Source organism: Tuber melanosporum (assembly GCF_000151645.1).
Source record: "Tuber melanosporum whole genome shotgun sequence assembly, scaffold_21, strain Mel28".
Lineage (NCBI taxonomy): Eukaryota > Fungi > Ascomycota > Pezizomycetes > Pezizales > Tuberaceae > Tuber > Tuber melanosporum.
In genome coordinates, this window is record NW_003298875.1 from 222,262 (window position 1) to 241,098 (window position 18,837).

At 50.0% G+C, this 18,837-nt stretch overlaps 4 protein-coding genes; 1 reads left to right on the plus strand and 3 right to left on the minus strand.

The window, feature by feature from the left end:
* Nucleotides 1-1,052: 1,052 nt before the first annotated feature.
* On the minus strand, nt 1,053-2,876 carry GSTUM_00005807001 (uncharacterized protein; the record flags this gene model as incomplete). XM_002837923.2 has 1 exon in its annotated part: nt 1,053-2,876. One exon carries the CDS (start codon nt 2,874-2,876, stop codon nt 2,553-2,555), a length of 324 nt encoding a protein of 107 aa, XP_002837969.1. The 3' UTR covers nt 1,053-2,552.
* A 22-nt stretch (nt 2,877-2,898) lies between these two features.
* Nucleotides 2,899-3,492, plus strand: GSTUM_00005808001 (uncharacterized protein). XM_002837924.2 has 1 exon: nt 2,899-3,492. Exon 1 carries the CDS (start codon nt 3,101-3,103, stop codon nt 3,371-3,373), a length of 273 nt encoding a protein of 90 aa, XP_002837970.1. The 5' UTR covers nt 2,899-3,100; the 3' UTR covers nt 3,374-3,492.
* An 8,904-nt stretch (nt 3,493-12,396) lies between these two features.
* GSTUM_00005809001 (uncharacterized protein) lies at nt 12,397-14,444 on the minus strand (the record flags this gene model as incomplete). XM_002837925.2 has 6 exons in its annotated part: nt 13,567-14,444; nt 13,413-13,494; nt 13,267-13,339; nt 12,976-13,209; nt 12,633-12,914; nt 12,397-12,576 (listed from the first exon to the last, which is right to left on the minus strand). The coding sequence occupies exons 1-6, from the start codon at nt 13,631-13,633 to the stop codon at nt 12,397-12,399; spliced, it is 918 nt and encodes a 305-aa protein (XP_002837971.1). The 5' UTR covers nt 13,634-14,444.
* A 23-nt stretch (nt 14,445-14,467) lies between these two features.
* Nucleotides 14,468-17,852, minus strand: GSTUM_00005810001 (uncharacterized protein; the record flags this gene model as incomplete). XM_002837926.2 has 4 exons in its annotated part: nt 14,468-15,445; nt 15,671-16,051; nt 16,154-17,065; nt 17,444-17,852. 4 exons carry the CDS (start codon nt 17,850-17,852, stop codon nt 14,724-14,726), a joined length of 2,424 nt encoding a protein of 807 aa, XP_002837972.1. The 3' UTR covers nt 14,468-14,723.
* Between the last annotated feature and the right edge of the window lie 985 nt (nt 17,853-18,837).

Sequence of the window (18,837 nt, forward strand, 5' to 3'; positions counted from 1 at the left end):
CAGTAGGCGGTTCGCTCTTGGAGCCTGGCACCTCGAAGAAGATCCTTCCACAGCTTTCTTACCATACTATTCTACGTATGATACCGGCACTTGTGTCTCAGTGTTTGGTGTTGAGTGTGAGCAACACGGACCATTATTACCCTGCTCGGCCACACTTCAGGGCACGGCCAACAGGGAAAAAGTCGTCTAGACCTCCGTATTTGGGAAGCAGGTGAGGGAGCATCACACTGTCACAGCATTGTCGGATTCGTGGCAGCGGTGATCCCTTGTCCTTCCTCCCTTGTGTTCGCAGATGGCAAAGGTTCCCTCTTCTTCCTCAAGGCTCTCAAACTTCCTTATGGCCCCCTACCTTCCCCGGGCCCCGGTACGCTCCATCATGGCACCAATGGGCTACGGAACAGCACAGCAACTGTAGCAATGGGAAGGGAAGCCGAGCGTGGTCCAGATTCTGTACTCGAGTATGGTTCTCTCACTCTTGGAAAACTGAAATCCTATGCATGGTACCAGTACCAGTGCTGTACAAGTACCGTATGGTACCCGTACAGTGCCTGTTGTTGCCCCTGACCTCGACCCTGGTTGTGTAAGTACCAGTGTTGCATTCCAAGTTACAGCTTCCAGCAGAGCACTGTCTGTACATCGTACTAGTACAATACAGCGAAAGGTCCAAGAATAGGAGCTCCTTTTTTCGTCCACCCATTTATTCATTCATTTATCCAATAATTCATTCGTCTACCGGTACCGTATTCATCTATTCATCTATTCATTCACAGTATTTGTTTTCTCCTCTTCTTTCCTTCCTTCTTCCGGCGGCGACGCTTGTGCACGACACGTTGGCAATTTGGCTGGGCGTTGTTGTGCTGTGCGTTTGTTCCCATAAAGATAAGGCGATGCACAGATGCAAGGAGGATGCCACACCATTCTCTCCCCTCTCCTCTCCCTCCTCTCGCCCTCCCCTTGCCCACCCGCTCGGGAGCCTCATCTGTGTCATCACCCTCACGTGCCGGAGAATCTATCCTTCTCTGCCCCCAACACATGTATCATTCGTCGCATCGCAAAACAAACAAATTCCCATTATCTGTGTGGTCCATACAAACAGTTCGATTGACGGGTGTCCATCACCCCGCTATCTAGATTCGCAAACCTCGCCATCCCCCTCATCTCTTCTTCCTCTTCCTCCTCCGCCTCCTCCCACCAATCAATGACATCAGTAAGAAACCAAAGGCGCACCAGTATCCCTATGATACATTACCTCCCACCTCACCCTACTATGATATTTCCGCCACTTCACTGCACCTCCCCCTCCAGGAGGAGGAGGAAAGCTGATATCACCTACACATGCAACTTCGCCACGATGAAGATGCCCTATCATGCACCGCATTGATTATATTACTCTGCTCTTGTACGCTCCGGTTAGACTGCGGTACAATAATTTCTTATCCACCCAACCATCCGGGCCAATCGCTTCTTTCCGAGGCCCACTCCACCGACATCATTGTCCGCCTTATTGTAAATCGAAAGGAAACGGGTAAATCGCGCGTGGGAGGTGGTGCATAGCGGGGTGCGTTTGGACTGGAACGGAATTCAATTGTCGCATCCTCCCCCCATTGTCCCCCACCCCTCGTGCTAATTATGCTATAAGGTGATTTTTCCTTCTTTCTGGGAACCCCTCACCACTCACGCAGGGCCTGTATTGGTTTCACCTTGATTTCCGCATGCAGTACTCGAGTACTGTACGAGTACTGTACGAGTACTGTGCTAATACATTATTACTTTTTGATTGTAACGCGTTTTAGCGTGCCCTAGCCGTCTAGTCTAGTTTGTTGCGGCGCTCCGTTTGTTTTATTATAGCCCTGGGCTATACATATGCAATTCATCGCCGCCCCCTCCTCCTCCGTCCCTTGCTGTTGCTCCTCCGAGCATCCGCATGCCTTCAATCGGCGCTCCCCAAACTCGGGTGAGTCCCACACACAGCAGGATCTGTTATTCCCGCACCTCCCCCCTTCGCCCCCTTGGCCCCGCTGTTAGGCCTACCGGCAACACTACCGGTATTCCCCTTCCCATCCCTCTCCTCCGTTTGCATTGGAGGCAACTCGCAAGACGGGCGCGAGAGGCCTGGAGATGAGCCGGGTATCTGCTTTCGGTATCGTTTGCCGTGACTACCTCGGGCCCGTTGTCATGACCATTCCAGAGCGGTTGTCCCTCCGTGGCGGTGGGGTGCGTGCGGAGGGGGTTGCGGGTAGTGGTCCAGCAAGCTCAAGTCACTCGTTTCAAACGTGATTCCTGTTCGAGTGATTTTTTATGCGCTCCGTTTGTCGGCGGGAGCGTGCAGCATCTCGGTGTCGTACTGCCCTATACGGTGCCCTAGCGTACCGATCGTGCGCGCGTAATATCGTAGTGCCCGCCTTCCTCGCTGCATTCCATCACGAGGACCCCCACTAACCAACCCACCAAAAAACCCAAACAACCAATTTGAGCAAACACGAACCTAACTGCCAAGATGGAGCACACCAAACAAACCGATTGCGGCTACAATTGCGGAAGTGTCTATCTTCTCACCTTTGTCCTGGCGGCATTCTTCCTGTGGCTGGCTCCCGCCAATATTTTTTTGGGCCAACGTTTGGCTTCCTTTTCACCCTCCTCTCTCCTCCATTTTTCTGCAACCATCCCAACAGGACTGCAGGATACGCCCGGGTGTGAGGGATCAGCGGAGGAGTATGCGCTTTTCCTGCAATGGTTGGAGTACCATCGCCGTACGGGGAAGTATCCGCCCGGGGAGCTTCTTCTTTCCCCAAAACCCCTCCCGAAGAGTTCTTACTCCCCACGCTATTCCCGCCCGCCTTCCCCTTCCCCTTCTCCAGCTGTCCCACCCTCGTCATCCTTCCACCCTTCCCCCTCCCCACAATTACCACCAGTATTACCATCCATCAAATCCGAAGCCTCTCCAACTCCGCCTCCCCCCGCTCTACCCACTCCCCTCTCCTCACTACCACCCTCAAAACCAAGCCTCAGATTCGCCCCAGGGACCCTAGTCCTCCGGCGCCGCCCGTCATCAGACTTCTTCGATGCCCAGGACAGACAGCACCCCACTGATGGCCCGTTTATGCTGCTTCGCACCCACCCGTTCAGTCCTACCACCTGGCAACTGGACATCCCGACCGGGTCCAAGATGCCGCTTTGGCACCCCGAGGTATCACTGGTCAGGTGGGATGAGGAGGTCAAGGAGATTAGATGCTCTAGGGAGATGAGTGGCGGTGATGGTGGGAGGGAGGTAAGGGTTCACATCAAAGGGTGGGGGTGTGAAGATGATGTTTGGGTCAGGGAGGATGACGCTTGGCTTGGAGAGGGAGACGCGGGGTATCTTAGCTCTTTGTGACATCAGGGTGGCGGTATTCGAGTGAGCTTTTGTTAACGTGTTTTGCCGGTCTCTTCCAGCCTATCATCCCAATCGTTAAATATCATACCTCTACAAATGTAATTTAATCCACAACTTTACCAAGAAAGCAGAAAATAGGATACCCCCATACCGTATTGAATTAAGCTGTCATATAAATTCCCACATTCTCAGCAATTTATCATCTATAATACCAACTCTCGCGCCTACCGTACCTACTCGTTAGTCTGCCGCTACTAAATTTACCGGTAACTTAGTATGGTGCCTTATCACCCCACATCCCAAACCATTGGCTCACAACAGCCCCAGCATGATCGAACGACCCAATCCCAACCACAACCTCAACAACAGAAGTATGATATCCTATCTATCACACCCGATCGCATGATCGCATAACGATAGGAAGTCAGAATAAGGTTGGCTCGCCGACGACCGTGTCAGTAGACACTTGATTCCTGTTCTCTTTTTCTTTTTTCTTTTTTTCTTTTTTCTTTCCTTCTTCCCTTCTCTCTTTTCCCTCGTTCTGCCACACATACGCTCAGCTCCCCGGACGAGATATGGTATAATAGATCGAAGAGGCTCATAGGATATCTTATCACGAAGTAATTCAGCTCGCTATCTATGAACACCTCGTGACATTGAAATGGCTATTTTACCAATGGTGCTATGAGCCAGAATATACCGATCCTAAGTCTGAATCAAAAATGCGCGATTCTGTGGCGTGTATTGAGATTTGCTGCTTTCAGATGAGCTCCACCTGGTCACTCTAGCGGTTCTGTTTTGATGCGACGGCTGGTACTGGAGTTCGGTAGCGAGCCAGTGGTAAGCTAACCTCTGAACCTCGTTCCCATTATCTGTCCGATCGGTGGAGGATTTGTACTGTGGGGTTGGGTTATTAGGGATTTGGTTGTTATTGGGTTGGCGGTACTGTAAAGGTTTTTGTGGAGTTTCGGATTTTTTTTTTTTTTTTTTTTTCAGCCAGGGGTTGGGGGCTATTGGGCGGGTTAGTTGGTTGGTTGGTTATCTTCGTGATGGCACACGAAGGATATATGTGGCGGTCGGAACAACATGCAAGCCACGATTGTGGAGGTGCTTCGAGTGAGTATGTGTGATGGATGGGTGTCCAGGTGGCGGGGAGTAACTTGACAGTGTACTGGGTGATAAGGGGAAGTGGTGTCATAAGTTGATAGGCGCTTCAGCAAGAGGTCATACTTGGAACGGTGCTTTGAGCGTCAGAGAGTTGTTCGACCTGGATTATGCCTGTATCGCATTGTTCTAGATCCCCTTTTCTGTTAGGCGCGCTGGTGGGTTTTGTGCTCACGGAGCGTGAAATAAGACATATCTAAGGTTTCTGATGTTTTTGCAAAGTGTATGTTAGTTCAGTCGGCAGCGAAATGCTCGACCTAGCGACAAAAGCACTCAGTAGAGTATCTCATCGCTTCTGGGTCAAGCTGAACCTTCTATACTTTGTCGCCGAATCATGTGCATGTCTCAGTTCTAGTGCCACCATAACCTAACCTAACCTACGAGTACCTCACCACTGACCCTGCTGTAGTCTATGCCTAAATATGTCGAATATGCCAATGCCTAACGATATCAAGTTGCGTGCATCTACCTTGCTGCAGGCACCTATCTTTACATCTGCTACGATTGGTCCAGGAGCTAATGTGGTGCTACCATGTAATAATAAAGTGCAGAACGGTATTAAGCAATGTAATGATGGATTGTTCTAGCTGCATGGAAAATTTTTCAGTAACCCAGGTTTTGATTCGGAGGGGTAGGGGTTAAGGAGTGGGAGGGGAGGGGAGGAAGTAGTGATGGCTCTATGGCGCGACGTTTGATATTGGGCCTTTACACATGAGCTATGGTAGGAGGGACATAGTGTACGTTTGATATACGACACAGCTTATTAGTAGGCAGTGTTTCAGCAACGGACTAGTCAGGAACTAGCCCAGCCATCCTGGCGATACACTACTACATCGTAAGTTAGCATCTTTCTAAACGGGGATTCACTAGACTATTGCCATTTCCGCGCCCCCAGGGCGTACTGACGAAACATCGCATGCCACAACACTTTTGTACCGGCCAGTGATTGTCACAAACAACGACATCGAACCTTTCGATACGATACCGCACCCGCGCCCTGGTGCTCGTATGATGCGAGCTGCAGATCACACGAATATCCTCTCCCCTTCCTCCTTCCCGCTGCCAATCCGAAATATCACTCATGCCTGCCGCGCATTAACAATGTAATCATGACACCGACTAGAGCATGTCTCAGATCTCTAGCAGCATACAAGACTATCACGGATCATTGGTGCCCTGTCGGGGTGTCTTGATATATGGCGCCGGTAAGCCCACTCTCTAGATCCCTCACCGCTCTCGCGATTATTGCCCGCGGCATGCAAATACCCTCCCTTACCGAGCACGCGGGGCCAGCAAGCTATTCAACAGAAGGACAGGCAGACGGACTTGACGGACTTGACGACAACTTGACGCACGGGCTGGCTAACGGACAGATAGACAGCCGTATGGAAAGCTGGCATATACACCCTGGAAGGGCCATTACGCAAACTTTTGATCCCCATCACGCCATGAACGTGTGAGTTGTCAGTTAGGCACTGGAATACCCCTTTCCTTCCTCCCTCCCTTCCTCCCTTCCTTCACCCACTCCTTCTATCTCTCTTTCATCTATACACCCTCCCTTTATTTCTCCACTCCTCCCTCCCTTCCTACCGGCACCCTACTCCCCTCCTGAGACCAGAGGTGAAGAAAAGAGGAAAGCAATTGAACCCCAGAAACCGAAAAACACCCTACCCTACCACACCTACCCCGCCACACAATTCCCGAGTGACGACTCATGATACACGTCATTCGCTTACCTACTGCGCCGCAGATTTCCATATCCGCGTTCGCCACCTGAGGAAATAACACCGCCACGCCTGTTTTTCCTTTCTTCTTTTTCGATTGCTGACTTAAGTTATGATGAGTTAACGTATCATGCCTTACCAGATGATCTGGGCGGGCGTGGGATCCCGACCTATCGCACTCGTGACGAATTAGAAGCTTGGTTGCCTACTTGCTTCCGGTTTGCTTCCTGGTTTGAGTGGTTGGCTGGTTGGTTGGGTTCGGAATTTTTCTGTTTGGATGGGTTTGATATTCGACTGGGGAAGGAATGGAGGTTTGTTATTGGAGGAGTGAGTCCTGGATAATAACGCAATTGCATGGAGTGAAAACGGACCTTTTTTCTTTTTCTGATATTTTTTCGATATTTGATTTTTTTCCGATTTTAGAGAGTGCGGTGATTGTCGCTCTGGGCGTTTTTTTTGGTACTGTACTCGTAGGTTATTGGAGTGTACGAGTAGTTAGTGGGTTAGTTTGGGGGAAGATAGTAGTTCGTCTTAGTGTGCCATACTAACTATAAGATACGGTATCATACGCTTCTGTGCGGGTTAATTACCGTAATTTAGTTTATTTGCATGAGCGAGGGGTTTTGGCTTCCTGCAGGTTGTTTTCCTTTTTGTTTTGATGGTGTTTTGACTTAAGGAGGGTTTCTCTCGTGCGTTGAGCTTAACAAACGATATCTTTCCGTGAGCGGGATCCCATGCTAGCCCTACGCCAATATCGCCCTATGGTACCTCACCAAACTTCACCCGTTTCCCTTCCATCACAAATCCTCACCCATGTTGCATGAACATCCCAGTACCGTATCGGACCGACCAATAACCACTCCGAAATGCTTATAACCTCCTCCTCCTCCTCCACCCCACGCTCCTCACCCTTCAAAAGTATTTCCAACAAAACCACTCTTTCAAGAACACCCCCCCCCTCGCAGAGCCCGGAACCGACAATCATCGTGCTTGGGAGAAGGAGAAGAAGAAGAAAGATGGAAATAATGAAACATTTGAAGAGCACCCCAATAATGCTCTTGGTAGCAGTGATTGTCAGCGTAGCCTACACCTGGCTGATAATAATCGTGGTCAACAGGCTAACCTTCGACTGGAGCCTCGCAGAGCCCGACGTCTGCCCCAGGCAGGAAGACCTGACGAGGGGTATGGACAGGAGCCTGATTAGGGGCGCACCGGGAACCGATACTGATCCTCGTATGACAAAGGTTAAGGATTCTTGATGTGCGGTCGTGGTGGTGGTGGGGGGAGGGTACCGGGGAGCCGGGGAGGGATGGAAAGGGGAGGAAATGGTAGGGGGAGGGGGGGAGTGGAGGGTTGCAGTGTGTAGTGTGTAGTGTGAAGTGTGAAGTGTAAACTGTAGACCGCGTTGTTAATGAAATTACCCTTCCGTGGTTAACCACTTTGATGTCGCCTTGTTGGAGCGCTCGCACGCGCGTGAAACCAAATTTTTCGCGTGCGAAATTGAGACTCGACGGTCTGTGGGGCGTGCGTGGGGTTTTTGCTATGATGTGATAATATTATGAAGATTACTCAAGCAACTCGAGTATGATGGTTCATGCGGGGTTTGGAGCCGCTGACGAGGTTGTGGTTGGGGCGTGATGCTATTACAAGTACGGTATTGTACTCGAGCATGCGCGGGCCGGTTGGGAATCGCGTGCTTTGGGAGCGAGGGATATATGATATTTGGGCGATGAGTTGGGGTTCTACCGTTACCATTATGATGTTGTAGATATTGCGCTGTGGGGTAGGTTCGCGCGGCCGTCTGTTCTAGACTTCTCTATATATTCCTACTAGAGTATCATATTGCTTGCATGCTTGTTCGCCTTGTCGGGGTTTGGGCACGAGCAGGTCATTTGGGCGGACCGGTGAAGGAGTGATCAATTACAGGGCGGTATGATAACTCGTATTCCTAATTGCGCCCCGAGCCCACGGATGCGAGTTTAGGGGATGATCCTATCCTAAGATACCGTTCTAGTGTGCAGTCGTTGGGATAGTCAGTTGAGAGATGGGGAGATGCGTCGTAGTTCCTTAACGTAGGGATAGGATGTCCTGAGCGCCAATTGCAAGGTGTAGATAAAGATATAGAAGAAGTTTGCGTGGGGCTTTTGAGAACAGGTGTCCATATCTCGATCCCAGCTCCTTAGACTGCCTGTTAGTTAGCATTTTCTTCTCCAGCTCACAGGGTAGCTTAAAGGAAGGCCTTTCCAGTGATTTATACCGCGCCTCTATGTCCTTATTCCCGAGCAACGCCATCTCGCGCCCGGGACAAGTTCCGAAAGCAGCTTTCGGGACTTGAGCTCATTGTGTCGTCCCTTTTAAGGACCCCCGCACCACAACGTTAGCCTACTGCACCACCACCCCACCCTACCCCATTCAGTCGTGCGGAATAAGCTACGGTAGTTCACTCTATCCATCCATCGACGCCTAAAATTTGGAACCCTAAGCTTCAAAAACTACCAAAAACGGTAGAAAAGTGTTGTGGAAGTTCCGCGATAGAGTGGTGTGCCTTAAAACACAACCACAGGCCGACCTCTGGATGAAAGCGAGTGATTATCCGTGATGATATTAATTAAACCTTAATCCCTATAACACCAATGCGCAGAGTGGTGCGGCGCTCTACCTATAATGAAACCATCTTCTTTTCTTTTCTTTCATTTATTTTGTTCATATTCTTTTCGTATATACAATTGAGGTGCATGGGTGCCTTCCTGCTATGGATGTTGTCCGCTGTGACAATACATTGATTTCTTTTAACACATGAGTCTTGTGCATCCCCAGCACGCCCTATCCTAGCGTTCAAACACTAAAATTGCTGAACTTCAGGCGTTTAAAGAACTATTCCGTTGGTGATTAGCCTATCGCTCAATGGCTGGGACAATACGAGTGGTCGAGTGTGCAAAAGCAGCTTGTGGAGGGTATAATATCTCTGGTGGCTCATGATATATTACACACATGCTCCTGATGTGATACCCGACGAGTATGATTGCCATATCTTCTACCCCTTTTGTAAACTGCTACTTGGGAGTCTCCATCAACTCCCCCTTCAACATGAGCGAGCAAGCAGTCTTCGGGCGCGGTAACTATCATTGACCCAGCGAAAAGCTCTTTTGCAAATGATGGTGGCAGGGTGGATCTCATCAGTTGCGTACAGTATCAGTAGGGAAAACTATCCCTATGCATATCACACTCTCCCAATGACGAATACGATTACCGGTTCCAACGCCTTTTTTCGCTCTTAGAGTTTCCTTTTGCATCGTTGGGTATTTGGGCTGCCGTGCCAGCGTCGCTACTAGGGGGGCTGGGAGATTGAGGGCTGCCTCACTACGGGTAAGGTCGGGGGATATCCTGCCCTGTAGTAAGGTGTCAAGTGCCAAGCTCTAGACCGCACTATTTAAGAACTCGATCGCGATTCCGGCAGTGTGGGAGAGCGTTATCATCAGAGACTACTCTCTCCCGTACCACAGGTGGGTGTGGAGTACGATATGGTGTAAAGGGGTTTACTGAAAGTGCGCTCCAGTAGAAAAAGGAAAGGTGGAGATTAGATATTTATACTTGCTTTGTGTTTTGCAATCATGAACTGAAACTCCACAGGTCCTCAGAATGGTTGAGGGCAACCAATGGAGGAAGAAGGATAAAAAGTTGTTGGAGGTGAACAATCATTCCCTCCCTCGATCCCAATTTCACAGCCCCCAAACGCACATACTGTTGCCAAAGAACACCCACCCAATAAGCACCCGTGAGAAATGAATAGCGCAAGTCACAGGCTACAATACACTTCGCCCGTAAAATTTTCAACCTGGAGGAGCCCGGTAAAGGATTCAGACGTTCCTAAGTACAAATTTCAAAACAGCAAGGGGCAGCGAAATCAAATGAGGGGAATCCAGCGGGTATAACTAATTGCTCATATTATGATGTTTTCAAAAGGTATGTATATGTAGCCGCCTAGCAACAAGTATTCCAATCATTTCCCACAACTTCAAAGCGTAACCCAGCACTCTATCCAACATTCCTAAGAAAGGAAAAGGTGAAAGCAAAAAAAAAATGAGAGATATGCAAAAAAAAAAAATTTAGTGAAATTTCCAGCACCCAAACATCCTGTGCGCCAAAGACTTCCACATGGGGACTGTGACCTCCGCCGTCTTAAACATCCTCCTGCGCTTCCTCAATCTCGACCTCTCGCCCTTGGACAGGGGGCGAAAGTCCCTATTTGCTGCTCTGCCAATCTCGAAATAAGCATCCGTCCGGCCACCCTCCTTACGCGACTTTTCCAGGAAGTCTCTGAAGTCCTGTAAATGCTTTGCAATGATCTGTCGACGAGGTTGAGGTTGACTGGCGAGGTAATCCTCCCTGCGTTGGGATCCGGTAACTCGCGGTTCGGGGGATGCAAGCGAGGGGACAGGGTGTGGGAGGCCATGGATGCTCCTCCCGTTGTATGGATCACTGGTGGGGGTGGCTTGGTCTGTGAGGGTGTGGTGGGGGTGGTTGGGACGAGGGATGATGATTCTGGTGGGGATCTCAGCCGACATTTCTTTCGTGAGGTATTCTCGTGTTGCGGGGGGTTTTTTTTTTTCTGGTGCAGTTGTCTGCTTCTATGGAAGTGTGGCGTTGTTTTGGTGGGGAGGTAGGGGGAGGGAGGATGGAAGGGTGTGGTGGGTGAATGGACTTAGGGATGGACGTAGGGACTGAATGACGAATGGGCCAATGGATGGAATTGATGGATGCTTGAGCTCGGAAATCCGCGGGAGTCAATAGGTTTATTTTGGAAAACCAACTAATAAGCGGACCTAAAAACAAAAGCCTCACCGCCCTCGACTCCGGATGCAGCAGTTTTGGAGGACAATTTCCTGGTTCATGGGATATCATTCGGTGCAAGTTTGGCCGTGAAGGGGGATGGGGTTCGTCACGATCCTGCTTGATAGGCCATTACGATAACCCAGCGCAAAAAAAAAAAAACATAGCATGATAATTATTATTATAAAACATAATATTATTATGTATAACTTATATCCCATGTGTCGCTGCAGTATTCCTGAACACTTCTCTAGCATCCTACCAGTTTCTATTCGTATTTAGAAAGGTATCGAAACAAGAGGTGAAAACCTAAGCTTCCTCTCGCTCTCCCCAGAGCCCCCCAGAGTATCATAAATACTTTATAACAATAAGCAACAACTAGATACCTAAAGACGATATCGACGAGGCGTAGGGCATCTCATCTTATTTCAAGGTCTCCTTCTCGAGGCAGACAATATGCCTAGCCAGATTCCAACACTCAGAGCCACCTTCTTCTGGTCGCCTATATATCATACCGGGCCCAGCACCACACTCAAACCCAATCCCCCATCCAACCCCTCTCTCCTAGAACAAAAAAAATTACCATCCCGAACAACATGATAATATTATTACGCTGTCGTCTATCTCCTCCCCAAAACACCAAATGGTCCCATCCCACACGAACAACTTCCACCCACCCTGTCCCCGTCCCAAGCACCACCGCATCCAGCACCAGCTCCTAACAAAATTCCGCCACACCACTCGATCCACATACACCACACTCCTGCTTAAGAGCCACAATGCCTCCAATCGACTAGCAGTCAGTTTGATAACCCTCAGACTCCACACACCTTTGCCTACTAACTTATGACATCATGCCACTTTAGTATCGTAGCAGAGCATGCCTAGCTAGAGCAGGATGCCTGCCGGGGGCAGTTTAGCTCACATAATATCGTGCCCCTGGAGCTTGAGCGCATTGTGGAAGGTGTGAGTGGTCGTGAATTATCACGCGGGGGCACCCGGCGCGCGGGTTCAAGGGTACGAGCGAAGACTCCAATCACCAGACAAACAGTCCATCGCATCGCAAGCAGATATCACAACGCCCAAGCTCAGACAATCTCATCCAGAACAGAAAAGATAATAATACGAAGCATGTATAGTACATGGCGAGGTCTCAAAGCACCCCATCACACTTTCTAAAGCAAATACCTCAACGCCATAAGATACTAACACCCGCAAAAGAAAAAGAAAACCCCCATCAGACAATTATGTTATGTCGACGATGAAGAAAAGAAGGGGAAGAAGAAAGGAAATAGGTATGATAGCCTAAACTGCAACCAAAACCCCCTCTACGACCCGCCTCTCCCCGCCAACTACAAGATCTCTATGCTTTTGCAATACCTCCTCAATCTCCCTCCTAACTGCTCGCAGGCTCTCAGTCAAATTCCCGTCCGCCTCGATTTCATCAATCTTCCTCCTCTCGGCCTGTAACAGATGAGCAAGTTTCTACCCACCAATTAGCCTACGTAAGCAAGCAGAGTAATTAGGAAGGTGATACAAACATTCACAAACCCGTCGTACCTAACCTCTCTCTTAACCTTCCCTTCTAGTGCTCCCCCCAATGTGGAAACCTGCTCCCGGACACCGGCAATCATCTCCTTCCACACGAGCATCTCCTCCCCCTCTTGCTGCAATCCCCCAACTTCAGGATCTCCTGCAAGGATCTTAACCAACCCGTTCGCTTCTCTGAGGTCTTCTTTCGAGCCACGGCGCAGACATGCTTGTAATCGTGCGGAGTAAGCTAGTTCCTGGCGGCGTCGGAGTTCGGATTTTGAATACATTTTCTGTCGGCCCATTGTTAACACTTTTGGTCGCCCTAGAGGTGTAGGTGGTAAAAAAACAAACCATGTAAAGAACACCCGAAAGCTCGTATCCCTTAGCACGGAGGTTATTGCATACTTTCCTAACCGTGGAAAGGTACGGAAGTCCTATGCCAGCAGCTTCAAGAGTTGCGAAGAGTTCGACTAGGCACGCGTGTAGAGCTCGCTCCTCAAGGAGGATCAAAAGTGGTTGCAGAAGCGGAGGCTGTGAGAGGGTTGCTAAGAATGGAACGTCGGAGTAGGAGCAGTAGCGGAGGAGCTAACACTTTCTTAAGCATAGCGAAGGGAAGGAAGGAGAGGAATCGGAGGGACTTACCTCAACAGCCTGAACGGCAACATCACCGCCTGAAGCGACACACTCGATCAGTGCCATCGCGGCTTCATATGTTCTAATTTCGCTCTCATTCATTAGTATTCCACGGAGGGCCCAGGCGGGACTCAAGGATAGATGGGCAGACAAACGTATTTCCACCCCTCTCCCGAACATATTCGAGTACCTTCGCCCGAGCACGAACACCAGATATACTACTCGAGCACGCGTTCGCTTAATCCCCATCACCATCATTAGCTCACTCTCCCTTCTCTCCCTATTTCCATTTAGCAAGAGGGCACGTACAAATTAATTGCGCGAGCTGCGATGCCCGCGGGCGCAGATGGTGCGAAGTCAATCTGCGAGATAACATTGCTGCTAGTTGTAATGGACGGTGGTATGATACGGAATCTCTCCTCGTTCTCTGGCAATCAAGAAATGTATATCATAATCGAGTATGGAAATCTAAAGAGTGGGTGTTGAGAAAGTTGGGTTGGGGGGTTCTGAGGCTCCATTGCAGGTTGCGTGTTGCGTTACCCTACCGGTACGCTACCGTACTTTGGAAACGATGGGGGTTGGGGGGCGGTCTATCGAGAGCTTAGACTTCCATGCGTTTCGCCCTTGCGGCAGCCAGAGGAACAGAAGTTGGGGAAGTGTGCCAAGATGGATTTATAAGGACAAATCAACAGACAGTAGAATGGGTGAGCTGCCCTTCACCATCGGGAGCTGAGGATGTCACTGCAATTTTTTAAAATTTATTATACAATCGCCCCCTCGAGTAGAGTAGGTGAAGCGGATTGAGTTAGCCCAGAGTAACACATTAGACTACGGCGTAGCTGGGACAAGGAAACGACTCGGCACCACGGCCATCACTAGTGGCAGGGAGCGACATCAACATCCTTTTCACTTCAAACGCTAGACTAACAAGGGAAACTGACTTATCCCTGACTACCAGTCCTCCAACTCCTACCCGAGCACAACCACCCATTGTAAGGAATGCGGTGGCCCAGAAGATCCACTGATGGATCAACTACCCTTACCACCCGCCTACCAACCAATCGACCTAGTTTAACCCTCCTGCGAATGGCAATACTGGTAGATGATAGATTAAGCCCGTCCCAGTGTCACATCATATAATACGTCACTTCGGGGGGGTGGGGGACTACTAGAACACAACTACAAGCTACTGTGACCGAAAGGCCAACTGCCACCTACCCCCAGAAAGCGAGAGTACAATTCCGTATACCAACCCCGTGTTCTCTACACCCACAGATATCCCGCGTGAAATAAAAGAGAGAATAAAGGAATAGAAAACAGCAATAAGACAAGCAATGATCGACTGCGACTTGTTTCTCTACTGTAGTGTGGAGCGGAGTAGAGCAGAGTAGGGAAATTTGGCAGAATGGAATCAAGAAAGCAAGAAATAAGAACCAGCAACGGAAAAGACTCATGCAGCCAACGCGCTAAACCTCAACCTTCTGATCGCCCGCTGTGTTTCTAACACCCTCTTGTTTCGCTTCGTCAGCTCTCTCATCTCCGGCCTCGCCAGTCCCGATAGCATCCTCAGGGTGCTGGTCGCCGGCGATAGTTGTTGGGATCGTGTCCTTTTCCTCCTTCTCTTCTGCTTTCGGGCTAGGGGGGGCAGCAGTGGTATCAAAGTCCTTACTCACCGCAGGGACCGTTTGTCGGCCAGTGCCGGTGGCCCCGGGGAGAGTTGTTGCCGAAGGAGTTGTTGCCATCTCCTCCTTCTTGTCTTCGGCCATTGGTTCGGGTTTGGTTCCTGTTTCTGACTCGCCTGCGGAGCTAATCGTTGACTCTTCGCCCACGTTGACCCCTTCCTCATTCATACTCCATACAGTCCAAACACCAACAATCTCCATCTTGAATGCTGCGGGGTCGGCCTTGGTCTCAGTCTTGGTTTCGGCCTCCTTGGCGGTTGGCAACTTCCTTCCTCTTGGCCCTCTGGCCCTGCTCTTTCGCACATCACTCAGGACCTCCATTGGCTTATCTTCCTCGCCTACAGGATTCTCCTCCTGCTTCGGAGCTTGAGGACCTAGCTTCAGCCGTTGATCGAGGTCGTTCATGAAGCCGGCTTTCAGAGCAGCAATTTTTCCACCAATCCCTCCTGTCCTAGGAGGAATAGCAGGCTTCGGCTTTGAGCTAACTGGCGGTGGGTTGCCGGGTGCTACACCACCACCTGACCCACTTGATGATACTAAAGGGGACTCGACTGACGGGGAGTGAGTCATGGCAGTTGCTGGTCTGTTAGGCCGTGCGAGAACCTTTGGCTTAGGACGGTCGGGAAGGCCTGGCGGTGCTTTCTTATCGGGGCTAATTGGCGCGTTTTCTAGGTTGGCACTCGATGTAGGAATTGAATCGCCGGTTTGTGAAGGTACTTTCCTTGAAGGACGGGTGGAAGGAACCTGAGGTCTAGCTGGAAAATCTGGTTTGGGTGCACTTGGCCCTTCAATGGGTGCTCCAGTTGTAGGCCTTGTATTGTCCTCCTCCTCCGGAATGGAAGCGATCTTGTCTTCCAGTCGAGTTGTTCCTGTAGTTGTAGCTCTACTCTCATGCTCATTTGTATTCTCTTCCTGGGGATCATTGGATGGAGTGACAGTAGCGCTGAGTTGCAAACTCGGCGGGACGTCCTCCCAGATATCATTACTTGGGAATCGTTTGACCCCATTTCTATCTCCAGAACCAACCGACTCTTCACTCTTTTTGCCCCTCTTTAAAAGTCTGTCTAGGTGCTCATCAGGACCTTCTGATTGCACTTCGTGCCTGTAATCCCCTACTTTCTTCTTTGCGTCTCTATGTCGCTGCTCGAACTCCTTCTCATCACCAGGCTCGTAATGGTCGTGGGGTTGTCCCTGAACATATTCCGGAGTGCTACTAGCTCGCTCGGCGGGCTCTCCCTCCTCTCTATGGCCGTCACGTGTTTCAGGATCTGCAATAGGCGGAGATGATACGATAGCCTGGAGTTGTGCGTGGTCCGGGGCCTCCTCCCAGATATCCTTACTAGGAAATCGATGGCCAGAGCTCACAGAAGGCGGCAAATCCGGATGTTTCAACTTTTCTTTGGTTTTATCAACAGTTCCCGTGACACATTCTTCCGCATCCTCATCTTCATCTTCGGGGAACAATGGTTCGGTCTCCTCCCCGGGTTGTAATGCGATCAATGATTCCCGTAATTCGAACCCAGTATTACTCGGTAAATCCGCAGGCTCGATATCACCATCCTCGTCCTCATCGGCAACCGAACCCGGCCCCGTAGGGGCCACACTATGAGGCCGAGTGTTGGGCATGGAGCCGGGCCTTCTAGGCGGGAGGGGAGGGGAGATAGCCGGCAGCATAAACTCCCCACCGCGCTTCTGAACCTCATCGGAAGCCAAGATAGGATGTTCACGCTCTTCCTCCTCTTCGTCCTCACCCATCATACCCAAAGCAGAGCCAGGTCTAGTTCCGGCTCTAGAATCATGATGGTGGTGGTGATGATACACACCGCCGTGATGCGGGAGTGCGTCCAAATGAATGCTTATTTCCTTGTCCTTTTCATCAATGCTGGTAGAAGAATTTGTGACAATGCCGTACAACGATACGGGGGCATCTTCCGAATCTCTGCGACGTAAGGTGGGCGAATGCCCAGTGGCGGAGGTACCCGTTAGCTGCGGCGAGATAACGCGAGCATACTGCTCGCTGGCTAGATAGCCAATTTCTTCGTCGGGAACTGGAGTAGATGCATCGTTGGCATCACCTAAATCAGGACTCTGCGCAACCGACTGGTTGAGATCGGTGGAGCTCCTGGCTACACATGCACAAAAAACATAATCAGCAACGCTCCCATTGGACAATGTGCTAAAACGTAAAGCACAAGCAGAGACATTAACGATTAACGGTTAAAAACACGACTGGCTGTGATGCGCTCACAACAACGGAAGGGGGGAAGCAATTTAGGGATAATCAACATTAAATCCAGTTGTCGAAACGGAGATTATTATTATTATTTTCATTTCCCCCCCCTCCCCTCCTACCTCCGCCTTCTTTGTTTCTTTTTGTTCAGGAACACAAGTGAAGAAAAAATCAATGCGACAAAAAAGGGTAAAAATTCACCTCATACTTCACGACGAAAGCGATAGCAAAAGAAAAAAAGTGTAAGGAAGGGGGAAAGGTGGAAATAGCTTACTATACGGATTAATCCCCTTCGGTGTCCCATGCCCATAGGCTCCCTCATCCATCTCCCACTCCTCTCTATAAACATGACTTCTCCTCCCCGCACCTGGCGTCACGGCCGGGCTGGGAGCCTGTACATCTCCTGCATTGGGATACATAGGTACTCTCCTTCCAATTTGCGGGATTCCCGAATCGTTCTTCAAAGTGATGCTCGTAGTTATGCCTGAGCCGGACTCCGTTGGCTTTGGTGCTGGCGGCCTTGCGACAGGGGCGTGAAGCTCAGTGGTGGGTGGAATAGTAGTCAGCGCAGGTCCCTCTTGCTCAAGAGGTGATTTTGAGCGTGGCTTTGAACTCGGGCGAGGTGGGATAGAGGGGACTGTTGACCTCGAGGGTCTAGGTGGAATTGAAGGCGGAGCACTCATGATGACGGGATCGTTTTGCGTATAAAACACGTATGACAGGAGGGAGTTTTTTCCAGAGCAGCTTTTTCTAAACAAAAAAAGAGGGAATTCAGGAATGAAAGCAAAGATGGCTAGAGGGAGAAGGAAAACTTTGCGAGCTTAACCTCTCGATGGTTTATTTAGACCGACAAGGCCGAACCTTTTTAAGGGAAGCTAAGCTTTGCCTCTTTCACAACAAGGAAGCGAGGAAGGGAGCAAGAAGGAAAAAGACCACGAAATCTGGAGAGAAAAGAGACGGGGGATAATGTCTGCGGGGTAGAAAAAAAGAACAGGAACTGGTCATTTAAGTACTCGAGTAAGACCAGGTATGTAAGAGGAATCTAGGTGCAGCGGAGGAAAACTAAGCCCAGGCCAAGGTTGTGCCATCCCCGGGAGGGATAATCACAAAAGTCATGAGGACAGCGCCATTTTTTTTCCACTCTATTTTACCATTTTTGTACATTGATCTCACACGGTACAAGGGAATGCAAAAAAAGCGATGAAGCATTTTTGCAGAAAGGGAAAGGAAAGGGCCTTAGTCGTACAGTGCGAGCACCAGCACTGGGGCAGCGGTACATGGTCTGTAACCTCCGAGTGCATTTTTTTCCACTGGAGCCTTGGGCGGCTACCACTAAAAAATAAGTGCATGTGTTGTTGTGCAAGGCATGACGCTGTCTACGGTAACCTATCGTAACTCGAGTGCCGGGTTGACAGGAGGGGAGGGAGTGAGGCAAACCTTTTGTGATCTCTATGCGAGGTAGATAGGCTATTTTCATCCTGATCCAATACGCCTGCACTCAATTGCCTTTCATCGAATCCACTGCCAGGGACGAAGGAACCCGGGGGAGGGTGTGGATAAAGAAGGATAAAAAAGGGGTTGATAGCTAGTTTCCCCACCGGTATGATAGCGGCGTGGTACAGTACGCAGCTAGCTGTGGCTATGAAAGGATTGATACTGTTGGGAGGG

What these genes read in the sequence shown, in the direction of transcription:
- GSTUM_00005808001 (XM_002837924.2), top strand. Translation starts at nt 3,101, where the DNA reads ATGCTGCTTCGCACCCACCCGTTCAGTCCTACCACCTGGCAACTGGAC.